The following is a 26199-nucleotide window of genomic DNA, read 5'->3' on the forward strand; positions in this document are numbered from 1 at the left end:
ACGTTCGGTCTTATCCTCATCTGTCAGTCAACACACAGTACAATACAGGTTTGAAAATAATGAGGAATTATAGCCATCTGTTCTTTTAGGATGCCTTTGATGTGCTGGGCTTCACTCAAGAAGAGAAGAATGGCATATACAAATTGGTTGGGGCCATCATGCACTATGGAAACATGAAGTTCAAGCAGAAACAGAGGGAGGAACAAGCAGAAGCTGATGGCACAGAAGGTAAGTTTCATGAAACAAAAATGAAATAGTTGGTACTTTCACAGTAACTATTTATCAAATATATTCTTCAGATGCTGACAAAGTATCCTATCTGATGGGACTGAACTCTGCTGACCTCCTTAAAGGACTTTGTCATCCAAGAGTTAAAGTAGGCAACGAGTGGGTCACCAAAGGACAAAATGTCCAGCAGGTACAACAAAAACATCTAAACTATAACTAGACTATAATTAAGTAAAACAAAACAAAAAACTGACAAAAAATAAATCTACAGTTTGTTCACCCATGACTGTTTTCTAGGTGTACTATGCTGTTGGTGCACTGTCAAAGGCAGTGTATGAGAAAATGTTTCTATGGATGGTAGTAAGGATTAACCAATCCTTGGACACCAGACAGCCGCGTCAGTACTTCATAGGAGTACTGGACATTGCTGGGTTTGAAATTTTTGATGTACGTATATTTTATGTGTCACTATTATAAGATGTTTTACACAGTGTACATTTGTTATAATATTTATTTATTTTTTACAGTTCAACACCTTTGAGCAGCTCTGCATCAACTTCACAAATGAAAAACTGCAACAGTTTTTCAACCACCACATGTTTGTGCTGGAGCAGGAAGAGTACAAGAAAGAGGGCATTGAGTGGACCTTTATAGACTTTGGAATGGACTTACAGGCCTGTATCGACCTGATTGAAAAGGTAACACTGTTAGAAGGAGGCACTGAAGTTGAATATGGTTTACCAACATATAACATTATTACTTATTCTCATACAGCCCATGGGCATCATGTCCATCCTTGAAGAGGAGTGCATGTTTCCAAAAGCCAGTGATGCCACATTTAAAGCTAAGCTTTACGACAATCATCTGGGAAAATCCAACAACTTCCAGAAGCCCAGAATTGTTAAAGGGAAACCAGAGGCTCATTTTGCCCTGGTTCATTATGCTGGGACTGTTGATTATAATATCATGAACTGGCTGGTGAAGAACAAAGACCCTTTAAACGAGACCGTCGTTGGACTTTACCAAAAGTCTACAATTAAACTGCTGGCAGCACTCTTTGCAAATTATGCAGGAGCAGACTCTGGTTTGTATTAAAAATGGCTACATTGTGTGCATTTCCAAATAGTGACAAATACATTTTTATGTGATGTTTGATGTGTTTAAAATGTAGCTCAGGATGCTAAAGGGAAAGGAACAAAAAAGAAAGGGTCATCCTTCCAGACTGTGTCAGCCTTACACAGGGTAGGACCAGTTAAAATATTTACAATAACACGTATTTAATAAGGACAAAAAACAATTAACTTTGTTGAATCAACAGGAAAACTTGAACAAGCTGATGACCAACCTGAGATCCACTCACCCTCACTTTGTGCGCTGCATCATCCCCAATGAGACCAAGAATCCTGGGGCCATGGAGAACCCTCTGGTGATGCACCAGCTGCGCTGTAACGGTGTGCTGGAAGGCATCAGGATCTGCAGGAAAGGATTTCCCAACAGGATCCTCTATGGAGACTTCAAGCAGAGGTGACTCATTTTACAGAGACTATCTATACCAGTGGTTCTCAAACACAAAAGTACCACATCATAAAATATCTGACCTTCTTAGTACCAGGTCTAATAGACCTAAACTGGACAAAATTATGTTTAAACTGGGTGTAAAACGAGTTTTATCAGAAAAAACAACTAAATTAAATGCAGAACCATCTGAAGAAGCCAAAGTACCTACGTTTGAGAACCACTATTATATAAAGTTCCAATGACATAGAAATACAATTTCTCTTTTGAATAGATATCGGATCCTAAATCCTGCTGCCATCCCAGAGGGTCAGTTCATTGACAGCAAAAAGGGAGCTGAAAAACTACTTGGATCTCTTGATATTGACCATGCCCAATACAAGTTTGGTCACACCAAGGTACATATAAAAAAATAAAATATAGCAAGCATACAAAATTCTAATTTTGATTTTACTTGTATAGAAATGTACAGATGATCTGATTAAATAGCATAATTTTGTTTTTCAAAGGTGTTCTTTAAAGCTGGCCTTCTTGGACAATTAGAGGAGATGAGAGATGACCGTTTGTCCCTGATTATAACGGGAATCCAAGCAAGATCTCGCGGATTGTTGGCAAGAGTAGAATTCCAAAAGATTGTGGAAAGAAGGTAAAGACTTGATGTATTGTACGCCTAGAAATATTTGAGCTTGGGTAATGATAATAAATAATTAACATAATAATAATTAACACCAAGGCAAAGCACCACAGTACAAATTGAACACGTTACCCTTATAAATTGTAGCCTGTACATCCAAGAGCATTCTGTTTTCCTAAACAAGTAATGCTGATCTTGAACAGAGATGCCTTGTTGGTGATCCAGTGGAATATCCGTGCCTTCATGGGGGTCAAGAATTGGCCCTGGATGAAGCTCTACTTCAAGATCAAACCTCTGTTGAGATCAGCAGAAGCTGAAAAGGAAATGGCAAACATGAAGGAAGAATTTTTGAAGCTGAAAGAGGCTTATGCAAAGTCAGAAGCTCGCAGAAAGGAACTAGAGGAGAAAATGGTCTCACTTGTCCAAGAGAAGAACGACCTGCAACTTCAAGTTCATGCAGTAAGTACAATGGAATTTACATAAAACGATCAAGAATAAACAATGTATAAGTGTTCATTAACTATAACCAATAAAAAATTAGGAGCAAGATAATCTTGCTGATGCTGAGGAAAGATGTGAGGGGCTGATAAAACACAAAATTCAAATGGAGGCTAAAGCCAAAGAACTGTCTGAGAGATTGGAAGATGAAGAGGAGATGAATGCAGAACTCACAGCAAAGAAAAGGAAGCTGGAGGATGAGTGCTCTGAGCTCAAGAAAGACATTGATGACTTAGAGCTCACTCTGGCCAAAGTGGAGAAAGAGAAACATGCCACTGAGAATAAGGTACTGATAATTATTCTAGATAAAAAAAAATATTGGTTCATGTTAAAGTGTGATGGTATAATTAGTTTTTGTACATAACACAAATTGTAGGTCAAGAACCTGGTTGAAGAAATGGCTGCACTAGATGAAATCATCGCCAAACTGACAAAAGAGAAGAAAGCCTTACAGGAAGCTCATCAGCAAACACTGGATGACCTGCAGAGTGAAGAAGACAAAGTCAACACTCTGACCAAGGCCAAGGCGAAGCTGGAGCAACAAGTGGATGATGTAAGTGCTGACCTTCTTGCTGTGAGGTAACAGCTTTAACCGCTCAGCCATCATACCTTGTGTGAAGAGCTTCAGATTACTTGTGTTGCTGTGAAAACAGGATTCCCTCCCCTTATATTTTGTCACTTGATGACTCAAGTAAGATGCAAGGAGTTACCAGTATATCTAGTGCATGTGTTATCCAACTCTGCACAGAAATATGTTTTTTAAATGTGCATAAAATATGCTTTTTTCTGGTCTGTTACATTTCAGCTTGAAGGTTCATTAGAGCAGGAGAAAAAAGTTCGCATGGATCTTGAAAGAGCAAAAAGGAAGCTGGAGGGAGACTTAAAAATGACCCAGGAAAGTCTAATGGACTTGGAGAATGACAAGCAACAACTGGAAGAACATCTGAAAAAGTGAGCAACTAATTATGAATAGTATCTAAGTGGTCTTGAGAGAAAATCTGTAATTCACTGCAGTGTATTTGCTTCTTTTTAGGAAAGACTTTGAAGTTAATCAGCTCAACAGTAAAATAGAAGATGAGCAGGCAATTGCTATTCAACTTCAAAAGAAACTGAAGGAGCTACAGGTATAATGTCTTAGTTGTCATGGCCAATGATTAATTGATTCTACATTGTATATTCTATCAATTTTTGAGTCGTAAAACAAGAATTTCTCTGACTTTAGGCCCGCATCGAGGAGCTGGAAGAGGAGCTTGAAGCAGAGCGAGCTGCTCGAGCCAAAGTGGAGAAGCAGAGAGCAGACTTGGCCAGAGAACTGGAGGAGATCAGTGAGAGGCTGGAAGAGGCCGGTGGAGCAACATCTGCCCAGATTGAGATGAACAAGAAAAGGGAGGCTGAGTTTCAGAAACTGCGCAGGGACCTGGAGGAGGCCACTCTGCACCATGAGGCCACCACTGCCACACTCAGGAAGAAACAAGCCGACAGTGTGGCTGACCTGGGAGAACAGATCGATAACCTCCAGAGAGTCAAGCAGAAACTGGAGAAAGAGAAGAGTGAACTTCGACTGGAGCTGGATGATGTGGTCTCCAATATGGAACATATTGCAAAGACAAAAGTTAGTTACGCAATATATTAATCATTAATTCTCACATTCAAAGAATATGTAGTTTACTTTCATTTACAACATTGCAGACAAATCTGGAAAAAAGTTGTCGGAGTATGGAAGATCAAATGAATGAATACAAGGCAAAATATGAAGAAGCTCAACGTTACATCAATGACTTCAACATGCAAAAGGCAAAGCTTCAAACTGAGAATGGTACTATACTTTACTTATTTTGGAAAATAGTGACTTGTTTAATTATGCAATGACAATGTCACCTTTTTGTGTATATTAATTCCGGAAAATAGGTGAATTTTCAAGGCAGCTTGAGGAGAAAGATTCCCTAGTGTCTCAGTTGACCAGAAGTAAACTCTCATACACGCAGCAGATTGAGGATTTAAAGCGTCAGCTGGAAGAAGAGACTAAAGTGAGAACAGTACATTTTATAATATGTTGTTTCAACTTAGAATTTACATTTATGTAATATTTAGGCCAAGAATGCATTAGCCCATGCGGTGCAGTCTTCTCGCCATGACTGTGACCTGCTCAGAGAGCAGTTTGAAGAGGAGCAGGAGGCAAAGGCTGAGCTGCAGCGAAGTATGTCCAAAGCAAACTCTGAAGTGGCACAGTGGAGAACCAAGTACGAAACTGATGCCATCCAGAGGACTGAGGAACTGGAGGAGGCAAAGTAAGTCACTGAAATTTCAGTGAATTTATTTCATGATTTATGGATTATAGTGCATCTGTCAGATCAGCTTTTTGTTTGTGTTATGTTCCTTTTAAAATGTAAGACGAACAAAAAGTTTGTCTGTTAGATGACTGGGCAGCCAGCGTTATTATCACAATGATATGTATTAATGAACAAAAAACAGCAATAGGACATGAAATATCACTAAAATCTCTTCTTTACAAAGGAAAAAGTTGGCTCAGCGTCTGCAGGATGCTGAGGAAGCAGTGGAAGCAGTGAATGCTAAGTGCTCATCCCTGGAGAAGACCAAACACAGACTCCAGAATGAGATTGAAGATCTCATGGTGGATGTGGAGAGGTCTAATGCTGCTGCAGCTGCTCTGGACAAGAAACAAAGAAACTTTGATAAAGTAGGCATGGCCGAGTCAGAAACAATACAATATTATAGTTGAAAATAAATATCACTCATTAATCTGCATTTTTTCCCCCACCAACAGGTCTTGTCAGAGTGGAAACAGAAGTATGAGGAGTCACAAGCAGAGCTTGAGAGCTCTCAGAAGGAGGCGAGGGCTTTGAGCACTGAGCTCTTCAAACTGAAGAACTCCTATGAAGAATCATTGGATCATCTGGAGACTATGAAGAGAGAGAATAAGAACTTACAGGGTAAGCGGCACAACAATGACTGTTGTTGACTGTTATTCACAGGATTTCATGCAATGTATTGAAATCCTGCTGCTCTTTCAAAGAGGAGATTTCTGACCTGACTGAGCAACTGGGTGAGTCAGGAAAGAGCATTCATGAATTGGAGAAATTGCGAAAACAACTGGAACAGGAAAAGGGCGAGATCCAGTCGGCTCTAGAAGAAGCTGAGGTACAAAGATGGAAAACAGATAGAATATAATGACCGAAAATATATAATGTTTGTTCAATAATAAAAATGATGTTGTCTCTCAGGCATCTCTAGAACACGAGGAGGGAAAGATTCTCAGGGCCCAGCTCGAGTTCAACCAAATAAAAGCTGAAATTGAACGTAAACTAGCAGAGAAGGATGAAGAGATGGAGCAGACCAAGAGAAACCTGCAGAGGACGATTGACACCCTCCAAAGCTCTCTTGAGGCTGAGTCTCGTAGCAGAAATGAAGCTCTTCGTCTGAAGAAAAAGATGGAGGGAGACCTCAATGAAATGGAAATCCAGCTCAGCCAGGCCAACAGGCAGGCAGCCGAGGCTCAGAAGCAACTCAAATCGGTTCATGCCCACCTTAAGGTACATCAGTTCTTTTAAAGTTTAGACATACTGTAAATAATATTACTATTTTATTAATAACAATGTGTTTATTTGTGCAGGACTGCCAGATTCAGCTTGATGACTCTCTTCGTGCTAACGATGACCTCAAAGAGAATATTGCCATTGTTGAAAGACGAAACAATTTGCTACAGGCTGAACTTGAGGAATTACGAGCTGCCCTGGACCAGACTGAGCGCAGCCGTAAACTCGCAGAACAGGAATTGCTGGATGTCAGTGAAAGGGTCCAGCTACTGCACTCACAGGTGAACCCTTCAGTACTCTGTGCTTTTATGATATAAACATAAGCTGAAATAAAAACATTAACATCACTAATAATGACTGCAACTGCCAACTGCAGGGTGGACGAGAAGGCAGATACTTTGTTTTTTTATGCCTTGCTACCTGCTCTTACCATCTCTTTTTTTACACAGACACCCAAACTCAAGTTGTTATACTCACTGCCACGTGTTAAATTGTCATTTGTGGTTTATGATTCATAGAATACTGGCTTGATTAATCAAAAGAAGAAACTTGAAGTTGACGCATCCCAGCTTCAGACTGAAGTGGAGGAAGCAGTGCAGGAGTGCAGAAACGCTGAGGAGAAGGCCAAAAAGGCCATCACTGATGCGGCCATGATGGCAGAGGAGCTGAAGAAAGAGCAGGACACCAGTTCTCACCTGGAGCGCATGAAGAAGAACATGGAGCAGACCATCAAAGACCTGCAGCACCGTCTGGATGAGGCTGAAATGATCGCTATGAAGGGAGGCAAGAAACAAGTGCAGAAATTGGAGACCAGGGTAGGTAGTACTTCAGCAACAAAAGTGTTTTATGTTTCATAATTACTATGAAGACAGATCAAATGTTTTATATTTAAGGTTTAGTGTTATGCTCTAAAACTAAACTTTTAACTCATCTACTGATTTAGGTGAGGGAGCTTGAGAACGAGATTGAGTCTGAGCAGAAGAAAAGTGTTGAAGCTGTGAAAGGCATTCGTAAATATGAACGCCGCATCAAAGAACTCACTTATCAGGTAATCATTTATTATTTTCTACTAACTCTAGGATCAATAAATATCATTGCACTTACACAATATTTCACTTTAACTGATCCTTTTACAGACAGAAGAAGACCGCAAAAATGTTGCTCGTCTACAAGACCTGGTTGACAAGCTGCAGCTGAAAGTCAAAGCTTATAAGAGAGCTGCCGAAGAGGCAGTAAGTTTTGGCACACATTTTGTAGCTATATAATATGCTAAAAGTACCTTTATTATAGGTTTGCCATTGTTTCTGATATAATGTTGTATGTGCTAAATATTGTTCATTTTAGGAAGAGCAAGCTAACACACATCTGAGTAAGTTTCGTAAGATCCAACATGAGCTGGATGAGGCTGAGGAGCGAGCTGATATCGCAGAGTCTCAGGTCAATAAGATGCGAGCTAAGAGCCGTGACGTGGGGTCTAAGGTAAGCAGAGACCTTTCAGCCTGACCAAATAACATGTAACTATGTAACTATAAATAAACACATACAGTACATACACTAATTGATTAATTAATATTAAAGGTTTCTAGACGGAGTATAAAAATGTTAAAATTATGTATTGTCTAACTCCTTCTTGCTCCAGCAATGTCCTAATGTGTGGAATGAGCCCAGACCTGTTCACCACAACTGCCTCTAAAATCCTGCACTGTTGCTCAAAAAGTTGTTACTTCGGGCCGATGTACCGTCATGCACGAGCTTAATACAGAAACTGCAGTTATGAGTAAGACCTAAGGTGGCAGTAGCGAGTATAAAAATTTCATCGAGTCCCTTTAATACCAATACAACAACTACTACTAATGATAATATTAAAAATAATAGTAATAATAATAATAATAATAATAATAATAATAATAATAATAATAATAATAATAATAATAATAATAATAATAATAATAATAATAATAATAATAATAATAATAATACAATGAAGAAATCAGTCCTGAGTTTGGTGCAAAATAATTTTATTCTGATTTAGAACATTTTAGTTTTGGTTAGCTGGTATTGTTAATTATTAGAAGTACATTACTTGATGCTTGAGATTAAGTTTAAGGCGGTTAAGTTTGAGTTTGATGATAATTAAAACTGTAAACTGTTAAACTGTACAGTAAATGTCTAAACTCATTGGATGACAGACACATAGGAGATAGATTAGATTTGAAAATACTTTGAGTAGCAGGTGAGAATGCACTGATGGTTAATATGATCATTTCACAATAATTTAACATTGTAAATAGATAATATATAATAATGCAAATGCTGTAACCCATAAACTTATCATAACCAGTGCTGGGGAGTAACGAAATACGTTTATGAATTTAGAACACAAATTTTGAGTAACTCTATTCTGGTAAAATCACTCTTTAATTTAAAGGTGTATGACACAACTTTTTATGTGGGAAAAAAAGTTGGTATTTGTGCATATTTGACCTTGTAGTGACCCAGCAGCTGTATGAGTGATCAGCATGGCACCATTGCTTTCCAACACAGCGGTCTCTCGGACGCGCCACCATCAATTGCTTGGTCGGTTTTCACAGCCAACGTATCCACTCACCAGAGAACCTACAAAACAATTGATCCTGAAGCGTCACAGAGACCACCGTGATCAAAAGTAAAGGTGCCATGCTAACCATCCCTACAGCCGCTGGCTCACTACAAGGTCAAATACGCACAAATACCAACCAAAAAAGTTGCATAATGCACATTTAAGGATATTTAGAATAAAGTTACTTTCCAAAGGAAAAACTTCACACTACTCAATCGTTCGGTTTCTTCTTCATCCAGCGGATAACAGCACATCACATGACGTATGTGCACCCTGCGGCATGTGATGTGCTGCTATCCTCTATCCTCAGGTGTGGATTTGTGAAGCGCTCTTTTGCTTTCCTAATGAGTGGTAAATAAGTTAATAAAATGCACTGTAACAAGCGTAGCCCACGTGTTTAAATCATACGCTGCATTTATACTACACATCAACGTGAAAGTGTTCCAAGTATTTAGCCTGGCTAACACCAGACTAAAATCACAAGTGATATTTAGTCTGGGGACCACCAATTCATTTTCTCGTAGGAGAGGTGTGGTTTACGATCGTCCATACTCGTTTATTGGGCGATACGAAAAAAAAAAAAAAAGTCTCATGCGTCTGCACGTAGCCATGGCCAATCGTATCATCGCATGAGATGACGTATGACGTACCCGCTGTAAACTTTTGAGCTAAATTATTTAGAACAAGGTCTAAAGCTTGATCAAAAAATACCATTGTGTCTGCTGCTGTCACGTTGGATCCGTAAATAAACTTTTTTTTTATTATCCGTAAATAAACTACAAGCTTCCATATATCGAATAGTGCGTCATCGTCTTGCCGTCCCTCCTCGCTCTGTGATTGGTTCCCAAATCCACCGGAGATTCGGCCATGGTCCCCAGGCTGTTGTGCAGTTCGAAATAATTCGAGCGCACACAGCAGCATGGTGTTAGCCAGGTTACCAAGTATTCAGAATACTTGATTCTCTGATTGAACAAAGTAAAGAAGCACATGTATTAAAAGTTTCAAAGTACTCTCCCAACACTGATCATAATAACACATCTTCTTTTTCCCCTGTTACAGTTAATGTGATTGAAAATATTGTGTGTTTTTCTTCACCTCTTCTGTGAGAGTGTCCATGGCCGTCTTGTAGTGATCTCTGTCTCTGTTGTTTGGTTTTGTGTGTTACAGAAAGGACTGGATGAAGAGTGAAACTCTCCTCTACTCTCCTCTAAGCACCTTCACGTTTGGTGTGACTGGGGTTCCTCAATCTCCAATGTAGTTCTGTAGAATAAAGCAAAGTATTTAAATTCATGTGCACTCTTGTTTTCTATTTTACCCTTATATGTAAACTGGTTGAAAGCACAATGAGGTAACCCTTAAAACCAATAAGTATTAGTACAGTGAGCAATTCAAGATTGACCCAAGACAATCTACAATCATTAACATCTGATAAATCATTTTGCATATGAACAAGTTGCATACTGCACATGATAGATATTAATAAACACTGCTCTGTCTCCAAGCCGGACAATATACTCATCTGTGGCACTGGAGCGTCACTGCTGCCGCCTAATGTCAAAACCTGACACCCAAATACCACATTATGTGATTTCTGCTATTTTATAATGCATGCATGGATAAAATGTAAAAGTTGTAAATTTGTGGAATATTAGTGAGAGGTTTTAAAATAAATTATGAACAATAATAACAAAGCAATGTAAATAACAAATACATTGTAATTGCAGTTGCTATCTCAAGCCCTGATAAAATAAAGGCTTTTCAATCCAAGAGAGTTGGCTCTTTTTATTTGACATGAACACACAAAGTTAAGTAAACCAGAGGAGGATAAAAAAGCAAACTAATGGTATTACCCAGCTTACCTTGCAGTACTGGGTGTCTGACAGTCATTTGAATTGCACACAATACTGCAAGAGACACAGAGCTATCAAAGACATAACAATGTCTGTTTGCATTTATTAATGGACTTTTGTGTAAAAAAAAATAAGCACGTTACAATCCAAATACCACTATCACAAGATAAGGGCAGACTACTGAGACTGTTTTTCTTTGCATTAAGGACTAATAATACCTACCATACAATAAAATAGGCAGATAAGCAGATAAAAAACAGGTTGTTTTGTGTAAATCCGCCTGTCTCTGAGTTCAGACTATCATTTCAAAGATCCCACAGGGCCCCCGATAATAATTCACCATAATCTAAACCAATTGTGATGTTTTGCAGCCTAATGTAAGCATTGACTGTAGGCTAAATACTGATTTAAAGTGATGAAATTTAACTAATGCATTTCCAGTCAAGCTCAATACCGACATGAGTTCAGAAACAAACACACCCATTTCTTTTATTTGTCTAAAATAAATGTTTGTTAGAATTTGATGCATTTGCATGTGGACTAGGGGCCCTGGCCTGTTTCCAGCATGCGCAGGGGGAGCGTCAAGGAAAACAGGCTGGGAACCACAACTGAACACATGTCAAAACTCTGACATGTGACTCACTCTTTTAAATCTTTTATCTAGACTATAGTATCTCGAGTATCATGCACCTGTTATACCACATCATAATGCCCCACTCAAAGAGGCAAGAACCCCGGACAAGAATTTCACACAGTTATCTTTGTCGCCAAGGCCAATGGGAAAGAAACAATGCCATGACGGCAGGGTGTGACAAAGGCAGTAGACTTCAGTCCACACAGTGGTGCTGAGTGATAATTCAAAGTCCCTGACCTTCATACCCCCTCGACAGCTGCACTACTTTATTATATCTAAGGATTTCATAGCCCCCTTGAAATACATGACCTGGTGAACTTTATTTTTTTAAGTAATACAAATGACATCACAGTACCAAAAATATTACTTTGCAAAATGATCTGTTTTTAACTGTCAATAACCTTCAAAACCATACCTGCTTTAAGGGCATCTCTTTCCACACTCACAGATGACTCATGTACAGCCGAAGCAATCTGTAAAAACAACTATTACAACTACAAGGAGGATTTTGTGTGTGAATTACAAATATTTCTTAATGGCTTGAGATATTTATAAGAGATTTGCCATTTTTTTCTTGATTCTAAAATTACATTTTGGGGATTTTTTGTTTGGTAATTGCAAAATCTGTGACAAAAAAAAAGTTGTATTGGTTGATATGATCTTTGCTTCTAGATTTAAAAAGACAAAACCAGTAAAAACAGAATATTAATTCATCTCAGTATAACAATCATCAAAAATACATAAATAAATAAAAAAAACAGCATATTCAAAGCTAAACTGAGGAAAATATACCTTTGAACAAATATACATCATACTTCAAGGTAACAAAACAACAAAAACAGCAACCCTGACATAGCTGTTTAGTAAATGGTCATAAAGTAAGAGTGACTCGATATAGTATCCGGCCTGTCCCTTGTTGCCCTCCCCTTTCTTTGAATCATGTTGTGTCCTCGCCTTGTTTGTCACAAGGTGATAGCAACAAATAGAAGCAGTAAACCCTGCCCAATTAGGATTTAGATCGTTTTGATCTGGAGACCGTTTTTTTCAAACTTCATCCCTTATTTGGCAATTAAACAACCTTTATTAACAAGGCGGGATTGTTATCTGCCATGGGGGCTCATCATTTCTCTCGATTATTTCAAAGATTAAGGTAAGCTCGATAAGCAGAAAAGATATTTACAGTTGCTGATAATACAGTATTAACAAATGCTTAATTATACAGGCTTTCAGACAGACCTCTTGTTCTGCTGTGTCACCAAGCCAAACCCCCAGGTAATGGGAGTTCTCTTCAAGATGTCTGTAAATAAATTTATATTTCGTTTATTTTATTTAGTTTACTTTGTGCAGGTTAAAAAATGGGTGATGCAGCCATGCGGGAGTTTGGGCCCGCAGCTTCTTATCTGAGAAAATCGGACAAGGAGCGACTTGAAGCTCAAACTCGAAAGTTTGACATGAAGAAGGAATGCTTTGTTCCTGATCCTGAGGTGGAATACGTCAAGGCTTCGATTGTCAGTCGAGACGGGGACAAAGTCACAGCTCAGACTGAATTTGGAAAGGTATGTGCAATAGAGATAAAGAAATCTACATATAATGTTCCATTTCAATAAATATTACAATGTGTTTTACAGACTGTAACAGTGAAAGACGTTGATGTGCACCCCCAAAACCCGCCAAAGTTTGATAAAATTGAAGACATGGCGATGTTTACTTTCCTCCATGAGCCCGCTGTGCTGTTTAACCTCAAAGAGCGTTATGCTGCATGGATGATCTATGTGAGATAATGTCTAGTGTTGTGGGATACTACACAAGATCAAATATCACTGACTGTCTCTTTGATAGACCTACTCTGGGCTGTTCTGTGTGACTATCAACCCCTACAAGTGGCTGCCAGTCTACAACCAAGAAGTGGTTACTGCTTACAGAGGAAAGAAGAGGAGTGAAGCTCCTCCTCACATCTTCTCCATCTCTGACAATGCCTACCAGTACATGCTAGCAGGTAAAGCGCTATTTCTTTATTTTTAAAGCATATTTTAACTACAAGTATAATTGTGTTTTATTATTTCATCCAGATAGAGAAAATCAGTCAATCCTCATCACGTAAGTTTTGCAGATCAGACGTCAAACAAAAATGACTAAGAAAGGTATTCAAACATGGTCATTGTGTTTCCTTAGTGGAGAATCTGGTGCTGGAAAGACTGTCAATACCAAACGTGTCATTCAGTACTTTGCCAGCATCGCAGCAGCACCAAGTGGGAAGAAAGATGCAGCAGCTGAGAAAAAGGTTTGTTATGGTAAGGTATGTAGTGATTCACAATCTATAAATAAAAATAAACATGTCATACAGGGAACCCTGGAGGATCAAATCATTCAGGCAAACCCCGCTCTGGAGGCCTTTGGAAACGCCAAGACCATCAGAAATGACAACTCCTCGAGATTTGTGAGTGTTATTTTTTTTTTTTTGGGACTAGACTTGATAGATTAAAATTGAGTAATATTTCCAATAGGGCAAATTTATCAGAATCCACTTTGACAATCGAGGGAAGCTCGCTTCTGCTGACATTGAGACTTGTAAGTACAAGGTGAACTGAGATGGTTTGCCACAATTCCATGATCTGTACAGAAATAATAGCACTAGATATAGAGACAATCTAATATTGTGTGTTAAACACTTCTTACAGACCTCTTGGAAAAGTCTCGTGTGACATATCAGCTCAAAGCTGAGAGAGACTACCATATTTTCTATCAGATCCTCTCTCAAGTAAAGCCTGAGCTGTTGGGTACGGAAAAACGAACACAGCAAAAATCATTGATGTTGCAATTTGGCTGCTTGACTAATTTTGTAATTATTAAACTTTTGATGTATTTTTTGTTTTTTTAAGAAATGTTGCTAATTACAAATAACCCCTACGACTACGCCTTCATCTCCCAAGGAGAGACGACTGTAACCTCAATCAATGACTCTGAGGAGCTAATGGCCACTGATGTGAGTAAAACAACTACAAATTATAACAATGTGAGTGGTATACATTAACACAGTGAAATGGGTTTTGCTTATATTTTATTAAGGATGCTTTTGATGTGTTGGGTTTTACCCAAGAGGAGAAAAACAGTATTTACAAGCTGACTGGTGCCATTATGCACTATGGAAACATGAAGTTCAAGCAAAAGCAACGGGAGGAACAAGCAGAGTCTGATGGAACTGAAGGCAATACTCACAATTATAGACCATACGAGTCCTGAAATGCACACACTAAAACAAGTTTGGTTTTGATTTATCAGAAGCCGACAAAGTTGCATATCTGATGGGCTTGAACTCTGCTGACCTGATCAAAGGGCTGTGTCACCCAAGAGTTAAAGTTGGAAACGAGTGGGTCACCAAGGGACAGAATGTCAATCAGGTTGACAAAAACTTACTACTACTATACTATTATACTACTACAAATAAAAGACAAATATTGTAATACCATATTCTGCCATCTAGGTGTACTATGCTGTTAGTGCACTATCAAAGTCCGTGTATGAGAAAATGTTTATGTGGATGGTGATGAGAATTAACCAATCCTTGGACACCAAACAACCGCGCCAGTACTTCATAGGTGTACTGGACATTGCTGGATTTGAAATTTTTGAAGTGAGCGTTTATCAATTAGATGCTACAAATTGATGCTCTTTTAATAACAAGGACAATGTGGATCTTAATGTTTCAGTTCAACACCTTTGAGCAGCTCTGCATCAACTTCACAAATGAAAAACTGCAACAGTTTTTCAACCACCACATGTTTGTGCTGGAGCAGGAAGAGTACAAGAAAGAGGGCATTGAGTGGACCTTTATAGACTTTGGAATGGACTTACAGGCCTGTATCGACCTGATTGAAAAGGTAACACTGTTAGAAGGAGGCACTGAAGTTGAATATGGTTTACCAACATATAACATTATTACTTATTCTCATACAGCCCATGGGCATCATGTCCATCCTTGAAGAGGAGTGCATGTTTCCAAAAGCCAGTGATGCCACATTTAAAGCTAAGCTTTACGACAATCATATAGGGAAATCTGCCAATTTTCAGAAGCCCAGGATTGTCAAAGGGAAACCGGAGGCTCATTTCTCCCTGGTCCATTATGCTGGGACTGTTGATTATAATATCAACAACTGGCTGGTGAAGAACAAAGACCCTTTAAATGAGACCGTTGTTGGACTTTACCAAAAGTCTACACTTAAAATGCTGGCAGCACTCTTTGCAAATTATGCAGGAGCAGACTCTGGTTTGTATCTTAAGATTGAATATAAGCAGCAAGAAGTGATTATTATTATTGTGATATTGAAATATCATATTTGAACTGGTCTTTGATTACCTGACATTCTTATATATTGCAAATTTACCTCAAGAATCTGGAAGGGGAAAAGGAACAAAAAAGAAAGGGTCATCCTTCCAGACGGTGTCAGCCCTACACAGGGTAGGACCAGTTAAAATATTTACAATAACATGTATTTAATAAGGACAAAAAACAATTAACTTTGTTTAATCAACAGGAAAACTTGAACAAGCTGATGACCAACCTGAGATCCACTCACCCTCACTTTGTGCGCTGCATCATCCCCAATGAGACCAAGAATCCTGGGGCCATGGAGAACCCTCTGGTGATGCACCAGCTGCGCTGTAACGGTGTGCTGGAAGGCATCAGGATCTGCAGGAAAGGATTTCCCAACAGGATCCTCTATGGAGACTTCAAGCAGAGGTGGGTATTGGTTATCATGTTATTGTTAGTTAATTGGGGTGGAAAATGTATAATAATAATAATAATAATAATAATAATAATAATAATAATAATAATAATAATAATAATAATAATAATAATAATAATAATAATGTTATTAATAAAACATAGGTTCTATATAGCGCTTTTCAAAGAAAGAGAATTTTGAGTTTTGAGCAGTTTTTTGAGAGTGGTCAATGAGTCTGAGATTTTAATGTGGAAGGGGAGTGAGTTCCAGAGGGAGGGGGCAGAAATGGCAAAGGGTCAGTCCTCCAAGGTCCGGTGCGTGGATTTGGTAATGGGTCTGAGTCAAGTCAGCAGAGCAGAGGCGGCGGGAGGGGTGTTGGTGCTGGAGGAGGTTTGTGAGGTTCGAAGGGGCCATGTTATTAAGGTAGGTGAGCAGAACATTGTAACGGATGCACTGCTGTATGGGGCGCCAGTGAAGCTGTTGGAGGAATGGGGTGATGTGGTCTCTGGAGCGGGTGTGGTTGAGGAGGTGGGCAGAAGAAGGGAGACCATAGAGGAGGCTATTAAAGTAGTCGAGTCTTGAAAATAAATGGATGGAAGAGGGTTTCAGGAAATGTGGCGAGGATGGGGGCGGAGGTGACCAATGTTCTGGAGACGCAAAAGCCTGTTTTGGTGATATATGGGGCTAAAATGATAAAGTGGGGTCAAGATGAAATCAAGATTTCTGATCTGGGGAGAGATGGTGACTGATTAACGGAGAGAGGTGATCAACGGAGAGAGTGAAATCCTGAGAGGAGGCGAGGGATTTGGGCCCAATGACAAATTCAGATTTATTGCTGTTGAGTATAAGGAAGTTGGTGGTCATCTAGGATTTTATTGCAGAGAGGCAGTTTGTGATGGTGTATACTGTGAGAGTTGAGAGTTGTGCATTGTCTGCATAACTGTGGACTTTTAACCCGTGATTATGAATAAGTCCAAGGGGAAGCATGTGCAGAATAAACAGAAGGGGACCAAGCACTGAGCTTTGAGGGACTCCATGGCTAACAGGTATGGTGTGGGATGTGCAATTGTTGAAATCAATTGAGATCTCCTATTAGTGAGGTAGGAGTTGAACAAAGAGAGAGCTGAGCCAGAGATGCCAACATGCTGTAGGCAATGGAGAAGGATGGAGAGGTCAATGGTATCAAAGGTGGCGGAGAAGTCAAGTAGGCGGGAAACGGAAGGGGAACTGGAGTCGGAGGCGAGTTTTATATGTTGTATAATCCTGGTTTATGGCATCATGAGTATCAATAGCTCATTGCCAATATCTATGCTTTTTTGTTATTGTTTAATAAATGCACAACACAGTCATAGCAATCGAATTCTAGTTATGAATTTGAAACATCAGACTGTTTAATGGAAATACGGCAATAATGATATTACTTTGTAGAACTTGACATGTATTGAGATAGTATTGTATGAGCCATAAGGTAATTTTTTTCTTCTTTTTTTTTCTTCGTTTATTAAAGACATCACATATACATTGGACAAACCAGATGCAATGTTTTTTAGTGCGTTAGCACAAGTGCTAATGTACAGCACCTGTCCATTAAAGCAACAAACAGTACATATTTAAACATGACATGCATGACCAACAAAAGTCATATATTTTAAACATACATTATTAATTTTGTTATTTATGAGAACAACGTTGGGTGGATTTTCAGTAGTGCTTTAATTTCATCTTAAATTTGGTATCGTTTTAAGTTAAGGTAAATTATTCCAGTATTTAAACATAAATACTGTATAACTGATTGTTTTTATCTGTATTACTGACTGTTTTTATTTACCTCAAGATACCGTATACTGAACCCTAGTGCCATACCTGAAGGTCAGTTTATTGACAACAAAAAAGCATCCGAAAAGCTTTTGGGATCCTTAGATATCGACCATAATCAGTACAAACTGGGACATACAAAGGCAAGTTTTCATGTTTCAACATATGTGTGACATGACTAATACCGACTCCATAACCCCATTTATCTCTGCATTTAAGTAGGTGTTCTTTAAAGCAGGACTGCTTGGTCTTCTGGAGGAAATGAGAGATGATCGATTGGCATTGATCATTACCAGACTCCAGGCCAGATCACGAGGTGTTTTAGCAAGAATTGAATTCCAAAAAATTGTTGAACGCAGGTAAAAGTAAAACATTTTTTCAACATAAATAAATCAAATTTTATTTTCCATACTCATGACATAAAAAAAGGAAAACATAAAAACTGTGTTAAGAAAAAGTATAATCATATTTTTGGCTTTGCATTTTGTGTAGGGATGCGATTCTTGTGATCCAGTGGAACATCCGTGCCTTCATGGGGGTTAAAAATTGGCCCTGGATGAAAATGTATTTTAAGATCAAGCCTTTGTTAAAATCTGCTGAAACAGAGAAAGAAATGGCAACAATGAAGGAAGAGTTCGCAAAACTAAAGGAGGCTTACGCGAAAAGTGAAGCACGCAGGAAAGAACTAGAAGAAAAAATGGTGACTCTTCTCCAAGAGAAGAATGATCTGCAACTCCAAGTTCATGCTGTATGTACATCGTACTTTTGTATGATATCGAAAAAAAATATTATATTAAAATATTATGCATTTTTGATTGTTACAGGAGCAAGATAATCTTTGTGATGCTGAAGAAAGATGTGAAGGTCTAATCAAGAGTAAAATTCAACTTGAAGCAAAAATCAAAGAACTGTCTGAGAGATTGGAAGATGAAGAGGAGATGAATGCAGAACTCACAGCAAAGAGAAGGAAGCTGGAGGACGAGTGCTCTGAGCTCAAGAAAGACATTGATGACTTAGAGCTCACTCTGGCCAAAGTGGAGAAAGAGAAACATGCCACTGAGAATAAGGTACAGATTATTGTTGTAGACTGTATTCATCGATTTATTTAGCAGAATAAACTGAAACTTACTTACATAATAAAACTGTACAATTTACAGGTAAAGAACCTGGTTGAAGAAATGGCTGCACTAGATGAAATCATCGCCAAACTGACCAAAGAGAAGAAAGCCTTACAGGAAGCTCATCAGCAAACACTGGATGACCTGCAGTGTGAAGAAGACAAAGTCAACACTCTGACCAAGGCCAAGACCAAGCTGGAGCAACAAGTGGATGATGTAAGATTTAGAGATAAAAGCTTTTTGTTTGAGACATGAAACACATCAAACCTAATAACAACGTTTTACAGCTTGAAGGATCCCTTGAACAAGAAAAGAAGGTTCGCATGGATCTTGAAAGAGCAAAACGGAAACTTGAAGGAGATCTGAAGTTAGCCCACGAAAGTATCATGGATCTTGAAAATGACAAGCAGCAACTCGAAGAGCGGCTGAAAAAGTAAAGATTATGCTACCTGAACTTTTATGAGCTTTCTACAAGACCTATCAATATGTAATCTGACCATTTATGGATAAAATGTCAATAACTACACAGCCCCTTTAGCCAGCTAATTTATCAATACATTAAAGAAGCCTTAAATGCATAATGATTGTTTTAAATGGCAAATTGAATGCATTATAGTGAAAAATCATTGCAATTTTTCTGATAGAAAAGACTTTGAACAGAGTCAACTGAATGGCAAGATTGAAGATGAACAAGTAATAAATGCCCAACTCCAGAAAAAATTGAAGGAGTTACAGGTACACAGACTTTGTGTTTAAAATATGATTAACATCAGTTTTAGAAGTGAAAGTGCAGTGAAAATGTCTCTGACTTTAGGCCCGCATCGAGGAGCTGGAAGAGGAGCTTGAAGCAGAGCGAGCTGCTCGAGCCAAAGTGGAGAAGCAGAGAGCAGACTTGGCCAGAGAACTGGAGGAGATCAGTGAGAGGCTGGAAGAGGCCGGTGGAGCAACATCTGCCCAGATTGAGATGAACAAGAAAAGGGAGGCTGAGTTTCAGAAACTTCGCAGGGACCTGGAAGAGGCCACTCTGCACAATGAGGCCACCACTGCCACACTCAGGAAGAAACAAGCCGACAGTGTGGCTGACCTGGGAGAACAGATCGATAACCTCCAGAGAGTCAAGCAGAAACTGGAGAAAGAGAAGAGTGAACTTCGACTGGAGCTGGATGATGTGGTCTCCAATATGGAACATATTGCTAAGGCCAAGGTAAAACAAGCAAAAACATATTAGAATAAGCCTGCATTTGTTTACATCTGACTGAACTGTTTCAGAATAATTTGGAGAAAATGTGCAGATCTTTGGAGGACCAGATGAATGAATACAAAACTAAAGCTGAAGAGGGGCAGAGAACCATAAATGACTTCACTTTGCACAAAGCAAGGCTTCAAACTGAAAATGGTGAGGACTAATGTGAAAGTAGACTCCATCTAAGCCTGTTTTATTACTCACAACACATTTTTTGGGTAAAAGGTGAACTTCTCCGGAAACTTGAGGAAAAGGACTCACTGGTTTCTCAGCTGACCAGAGGAAAACAGTCTTACACTCAACAGGCTGAAGACCTTAAACGACAACTGGAGGAGGAAGTCAAGGTCAAGTCTAAAGAAAAGATGTACTCTTCAAACATTACTGTAAAGATTATCAACTAAACACACACATTTTCTTTTCAGGCCAAGAATGCATTAGCCCATGCAGTGCAGTCTGCTCGCCATGACTGTGACCTGCTCAGAGAGCAGTTTGAAGAGGAGCAGGAGGCAAAGGCTGAGCTGCAGCGAAGTATGTCCAAAGCAAACTTTGAAGTGGCACAGTGGAGAACCAAGTACGAAACTGATGCCATCCAGAGGACTGAGGAACTAGAGGAGGCAAAGTAAGTCTCCAGCGCATACTATCTAAATGTACAGTAAACTTCCAGCATTAATAAGACTGTCACTAACATTTACTAATATACAAGAAAGAAGTTGGCGCATCGTCTGCAGGAAGCTGAGGAGGCTGTGGAAGCTGTGAATGCTAAGTGCTCATCTCTGGAGAAGACCAAACACAGACTCCAGAATGAAATTGAAGATCTCATGGTGGATGTGGAGAGGTCTAATGCTGCTGCTGCTGCTCTGGACAAGAAACAAAGAAACTTTGATAAAGTATGCAGGCATGGCTGAGTTAATGGCTTAACATTAAATATGATTATACATGATTTTTGTTATAGATCTTGTCAGAGTGGAAACAAAAGTACGAGGAGTCACAGGCAGATCTAGAGAGCTCTCAGAAAGAAGCCAGGTCTCTAAGCACTGAACTCTTCAAACTGAAGAACTCCTATGAAGAATCATTGGATCATTTGGAGACTATGAAGAGAGAGAACAAAAATCTTCAAGGTAAAACCCATACTAAAACAAGTTTACTTCATAATCTGATGTGGAAATAATTGACACTTTATTTATAGAGGAAATATCTGATTTAACTGAGCAAATTGGTGAGAATGGGAAAAGTATTCATGAGCTCGAAAAGATACGGAAGCAGTTGGAACAAGAAAAGTCTGAAATACAAAGTGCACTGGAAGAGGCAGAGGTAGAGTATGTCTTCTGGCAGAGAACACACACAGTAGATAAATTGGGCTTGGATACAATAATATTACAGTATCTTTCCTCATTCTAGGCCTCTCTGGAGCACGAGGAGGGAAAGATTCTGAGAGTTCAGCTTGAGTTCAACCAAGTAAAGGCTGAAATTGAGCGTAAGCTGGCTGAGAAAGATGAAGAGATGGAGCAAGCCAAAAGAAACCAACAGCGAATTGTAGACACCCTCCAGAGCTCTCTCGAGGCTGAAACTCGCAGCAGAAATGAAGCTCTTCGTCTGAAGAAAAAGATGGAGGGAGACCTCAATGAGATGGAGATTCAGCTCAGCCAGGCAAACAGGCAGGCAGCCGAGGCCCAGAAACAACTCAAATCCGTTCATGCCCATCTGAAGGTAGCAACACAACTTGACTTTTATTCATGTTATTCTATGCCTCAACACAAAATTCAAGCAACAAATACAGAAATTGCTATACTCCCCAAATGTTGGGGCTCCTGTCTTAGCACTGAGAAGCATATTCCCATTTCTTCCTTAATAAAAACATTACAATATGACACACAGATTTACAGTATTAGAGATTAAATTCCGACTGACTCTTTCCAAAGGATGCTCAGCTGCAGCTGGACGACTCTCACCGTGCCAATGATGATCTGAAGGAAAACAATGCCATCATTGAAAGACGTAATAATTTGCTTCAAGCTGAAGTTGAAGAACTAAGAGCTGCTTTAGAGCAAACTGAGAGAGGCCGCAAACTTGCTGAACAAGAGCTGCTGGATGTGACTGAGAGAGTGCAGTTACTGCACTCACAGGTCAGTGCTGTATTACAGCATCACATTGAATTTAACCACTGTAGTCACTGTCTCTTATTCTCAATGCAGAACACCAGTTTGATTAACCACAAGAAAAAGCTGGAGGCTGACACATCCCAGCTTCAGACTGAAGTGGAGGAAGCAGTGCAGGAGTGCAGAAACGCTGAAGAGAAGGCCAAGAAGGCCATCACTGATGCGGCCATGATGGCAGAGGAGCTGAAGAAAGAGCAGGACACCAGTTCTCACCTGGAGCGCATGAAGAAGAACATGGAGCAGACCATCAAAGACCTGCAGCACCGTCTGGATGAGGCCGAACAGATCGCTTTGAAGGGAGGCAAGAAGCAAGTGCAGAAACTGGAGGCCAGGGTACATACTTATGTTAGCTATATAAGACAATACTGTATTTATCTGGTAATTTACCAACTGCTCCCAGGTTAAAGAACTTGAAAATGAGGTAGAAAGTGAACAGAAGAAATCAAGTGATGCAGTCAAAGCAGTGAGGAAATATGAAAGGCGAATCAAGGAGCTCACTTATCAGGTAAGTCCCAACACAAATGCAAACTAATGTAGCCAAATCACATGGTTCTTCTTGTATATTTTTAAGACTGAAGAGGACCGCAAAAACCTGTCACGCCTTCAGGATCTAGTTGATAAGCTGCAGCTTAAAGTTAAATCATATAAAAGAGCGTCAGAAGAATCTGTAAGTAATAATGATTTAATTAAATTAATATTAGAGCTTCCTGTTGATTTGAGTCTTGTATTTAACAGGAGGAACAAGCAAACAATAATCTTGTCAAGTTCCGCAAACTCCAACATGAATATGATGAAGCAGAAGAAAGAGCTGACATAGCTGAGTCCCAAGTCAACAAGCTCCGTGCTAAAAGCAGAGATGTGGGATCAAAGGTTTGCAACAAATCAGAACCATACAAACAAAAAATGTTGAAAATGTATGCTATATGACCACATTTTCTCTCTTTTTTTGCAGAAAGGTTTTGAAGGAGAATGAGGCAGTTATTACATGTCTTTTTTGAGGCACCTCTAAATCAAGCGGTGTCTCCTTACGCATGCGAGTGATCAGTAGAATAAATAAAATGCATCTGAACTGACTGCTGTCTCTTTTGTTTGTATGGATGACAATTTCTATAATTCTATGTTATATTTGCACAAATATTTCCCAATTTTTTAAATCCTAAAAGCAAAAGACAATTGTCGCTACGACAAATAAGTTACAAGTTCAATAATGTTGTTGCTCCCAATTTATAACTATATATTTGAAGGTATGATAACTAAACCAGACATGTTGTTCTCAATCAGAGCTATGAATTATAGTGTAACAACTAATAAATAATAACAAATTACATAAATATTCATTGTTTTTATGTACACAATATTATTGTTAGGAGTCGGCAAAAAGTCACCATTTATTCCCTCAGACAAAATAATATTTATTGTTTCTTTCTAAACAGTAACAAGTTCATATTTTTTTAAAAACAAAAATATTAAAAAATTATTATTATTCTATCTCCATCCACACAGTGCAATTACATTCTTCAATCAGCAGGGGGAGTGCCTGCTTTAGATGTTTACATTGAATTTAATAATAATGCAACTGCAATTTTATCTTGTAATTTTACCTTAATTGTTTATATATTTACAAAAAGTGACCCAAAACAACCAGAATAAATGAGTAAAACAAATATGTACATTATAGGCAAAAAAGGGAAAACCCCGAGGCACTCAATAAAGGACTTCTAACCAGGTGTCACAGTGCCGCGGATTTTTCCTTTTTTTTGCCTATACTTACGTTTTGATCCTGAAGAACACCTTCTTTACAGACAATTCTACCCACTGAAGCGATCACTTTGTTCCTCTCAAAATATGTACATTATTTTTGATCCATTATAACATGTACCAAGTTATAAATTAGTTCAATAAGATTATTATTATTATTATTATTTAGCCTTATATATATATATTTTTTTTTTCTCCAGGTGGTATTGTTGGTACAGACCTGTGTGGTAGAAGTCAGTCCGTGTGATGGTGAAAGTGCCTTAACAACGATAATCTTCACATTATCGTTCACGTTCACAGACAAAACAAAGAAAAAAAAACCTTATTATTAGTGTTCAAAACTAGCAGAAACAATAGACAACAATAGACAATAGACACACAATTAAATATACCTCAATATTTTTTAGACTTTTAGTTCAGCCTGCACATTGTTCTTGCTATGTGCACTCTGGCAACCAGCAGCTCAATTTTATACACATTGATTCTCAAACCCCTGTCCACAGTGTAATTACATTTGATACTCAACAGAGGGAGCCAAGTGTCTGCTGTAGTAGCTGCTTCTGAATTGTACATAGCATTGAAAGCAGAGAATAATGCTAATTTCGGTCATTCAAGTAATTTTCAGTGTTAGTGATTTTTAAACTGCAATGTCATTTTCTATTACATTGCACATTAAGTACTACTTTCAATAACCACTGTGATCTACATATGTTTAATACATTAATGAAGAAAGATACTTTTTAAGTTGCTGAAACAGACCTGCTGCAAGTCGCATAAAGAGGTGCTGGGACAACTGATGCAGAGATGATGCTGTCAGTAAAATCCTGGAATAAACACAGACAAAACAATAAATTAATCAATAGTTTGTGTAAGGAGCCACGCATCTAACAATAAAACATAAACTAATTTAAAATAAAATCTAAATTCACAAGACATAAAGAGAAATCAAATGTACCTGTAAATGTACTTTGCTGTCTCCGAATGAGTGGTGTGAACAAACGTCCATACCGTGTCCATAGACAGAATATGGATGTGAGTAAGACAAGGCAAGAGAGAAATGAACTTTCTAACAGAAGTTGACACCCTCTTGAAACCCCCTTAAAAGTGACCTTGTACAATAACAAATAACAAATGCTAACAATAGTAGCACAGGATCTTGTTTCAGACTTAAGGGAGGTAAGGTGTCAGGCACTTTCCCTTGTGAGCTAATGAGATCATAAAAGTCAAAGACAAGGACTTTGGACAGCTGAGAATGGAGGCTCAGCCAAGAATAGACATACCATAAGTGAAGGAAATGGCAATCTACAAAGGACGTGCACTGGGCCAACGTAATAACAGCTGACATTTGAATAATTCAGTAATTGAAACAACTGTCAAGGCCGTTAGTTGGGCTCTGTACGTATATTTCTACTTTTGACACACTACATTAGAGGTCTTATCACCTGTTGTTCCTGAAGCTGTCCTTAGTCTGTGCGTCACAAGCTCTCCCCAAGCTATCCCTTCAGTCCCCAAGCTGCCAAAGGCCACCAGTCAGGAATTTCACAAGTTATCTTTGTGCTCAAGGCTAAATGGAAGAAAACAATGCCATGCCAACAGAAGCCGGGCAAGGGCACTTGCATTGTGATCCTTTTGGATAGACATCAAAAAGTACAGATCAATTTTATAAAAGCTATAATAGAGGCTAAACCATGTTACTGAAACACTTTTATAAGATCATAAGAGCAAAATCGTATTATTTTAGATGCTTTTTAATTGGCGAATTAAATATAACAGTGTGTGGACAGTGAATTGGAGGAGGCAAGCTCAAAGATAATTTAAAGGTTTAACTCATTTGATTATTTTGAAACAAATGTCTATAATTCTATCACACTGC

At 38.7% G+C, this 26199-nt stretch overlaps 3 protein-coding genes across 3 annotated transcripts in view; 2 read left to right on the top strand and 1 right to left on the bottom strand.

Moving 5' to 3' along the window:
* Nucleotides 1-10320, top strand: part of LOC306972338 (myosin-7-like) — a gene marked incomplete at its 5' end in the record, with an annotated part of 12270 nt that extends 1950 nt beyond the window's left edge. Inside the window, 28 exons of the mRNA XM_079568923.1 lie at nucleotides 90-228; nucleotides 300-418; nucleotides 526-675; nucleotides 756-926; nucleotides 1003-1312; nucleotides 1400-1470; nucleotides 1547-1752; nucleotides 2018-2141; nucleotides 2253-2389; nucleotides 2581-2836; nucleotides 2919-3161; nucleotides 3252-3428; nucleotides 3681-3826; nucleotides 3909-3999; nucleotides 4098-4487; nucleotides 4565-4691; nucleotides 4784-4902; nucleotides 4967-5163; nucleotides 5390-5573; nucleotides 5661-5826; nucleotides 5910-6034; nucleotides 6118-6426; nucleotides 6507-6710; nucleotides 6948-7244; nucleotides 7373-7477; nucleotides 7566-7661; nucleotides 7774-7908; nucleotides 10196-10320. Coding sequence (XP_079425049.1) covers nucleotides 90-228; nucleotides 300-418; nucleotides 526-675; nucleotides 756-926; nucleotides 1003-1312; nucleotides 1400-1470; nucleotides 1547-1752; nucleotides 2018-2141; nucleotides 2253-2389; nucleotides 2581-2836; nucleotides 2919-3161; nucleotides 3252-3428; nucleotides 3681-3826; nucleotides 3909-3999; nucleotides 4098-4487; nucleotides 4565-4691; nucleotides 4784-4902; nucleotides 4967-5163; nucleotides 5390-5573; nucleotides 5661-5826; nucleotides 5910-6034; nucleotides 6118-6426; nucleotides 6507-6710; nucleotides 6948-7244; nucleotides 7373-7477; nucleotides 7566-7661; nucleotides 7774-7908; nucleotides 10196-10216 — 4815 coding nt within the window. The 3' untranslated portion in view covers nucleotides 10217-10320. The remainder of the gene's footprint in view (nucleotides 1-89; nucleotides 229-299; nucleotides 419-525; nucleotides 676-755; nucleotides 927-1002; nucleotides 1313-1399; nucleotides 1471-1546; nucleotides 1753-2017; nucleotides 2142-2252; nucleotides 2390-2580; nucleotides 2837-2918; nucleotides 3162-3251; nucleotides 3429-3680; nucleotides 3827-3908; nucleotides 4000-4097; nucleotides 4488-4564; nucleotides 4692-4783; nucleotides 4903-4966; nucleotides 5164-5389; nucleotides 5574-5660; nucleotides 5827-5909; nucleotides 6035-6117; nucleotides 6427-6506; nucleotides 6711-6947; nucleotides 7245-7372; nucleotides 7478-7565; nucleotides 7662-7773; nucleotides 7909-10195) is intronic.
* The window catches only part of cryz (crystallin, zeta (quinone reductase)), a 145599-nt gene that overhangs the window by 42491 nt on the left and 76909 nt on the right, over nucleotides 1-26199 (bottom strand). The window lies entirely within an intron of this gene.
* Nucleotides 12856-23541, top strand: LOC306972875 (myosin-7-like; the record flags this gene model as incomplete). Its single annotated transcript, XM_079569582.1, has 35 exons — nucleotides 12856-13068; nucleotides 13141-13284; nucleotides 13352-13508; nucleotides 13582-13609; nucleotides 13685-13949; nucleotides 14017-14080; nucleotides 14191-14289; nucleotides 14392-14495; nucleotides 14579-14717; nucleotides 14792-14910; nucleotides 14994-15143; nucleotides 15220-15390; nucleotides 15467-15776; nucleotides 15901-15968; nucleotides 16045-16250; nucleotides 18071-18194; nucleotides 18274-18410; nucleotides 18544-18799; nucleotides 18876-19118; nucleotides 19209-19385; nucleotides 19457-19602; nucleotides 19814-19904; nucleotides 19984-20373; nucleotides 20439-20565; nucleotides 20638-20756; nucleotides 20835-21031; nucleotides 21116-21299; nucleotides 21365-21530; nucleotides 21599-21723; nucleotides 21811-22119; nucleotides 22332-22901; nucleotides 22969-23073; nucleotides 23140-23235; nucleotides 23304-23438; nucleotides 23521-23541. The coding sequence occupies exons 1-35, from the start codon at nucleotides 12868-12870 to the stop codon at nucleotides 23539-23541; spliced, it is 5943 nt and encodes a 1980-aa protein (XP_079425708.1). The 5' UTR covers nucleotides 12856-12867.

This window comes from Gobius niger (assembly GCF_951799975.1).
Source record: "Gobius niger genome assembly, chromosome: 13".
NCBI lineage: Eukaryota > Metazoa > Chordata > Actinopteri > Gobiiformes > Gobiidae > Gobius > Gobius niger.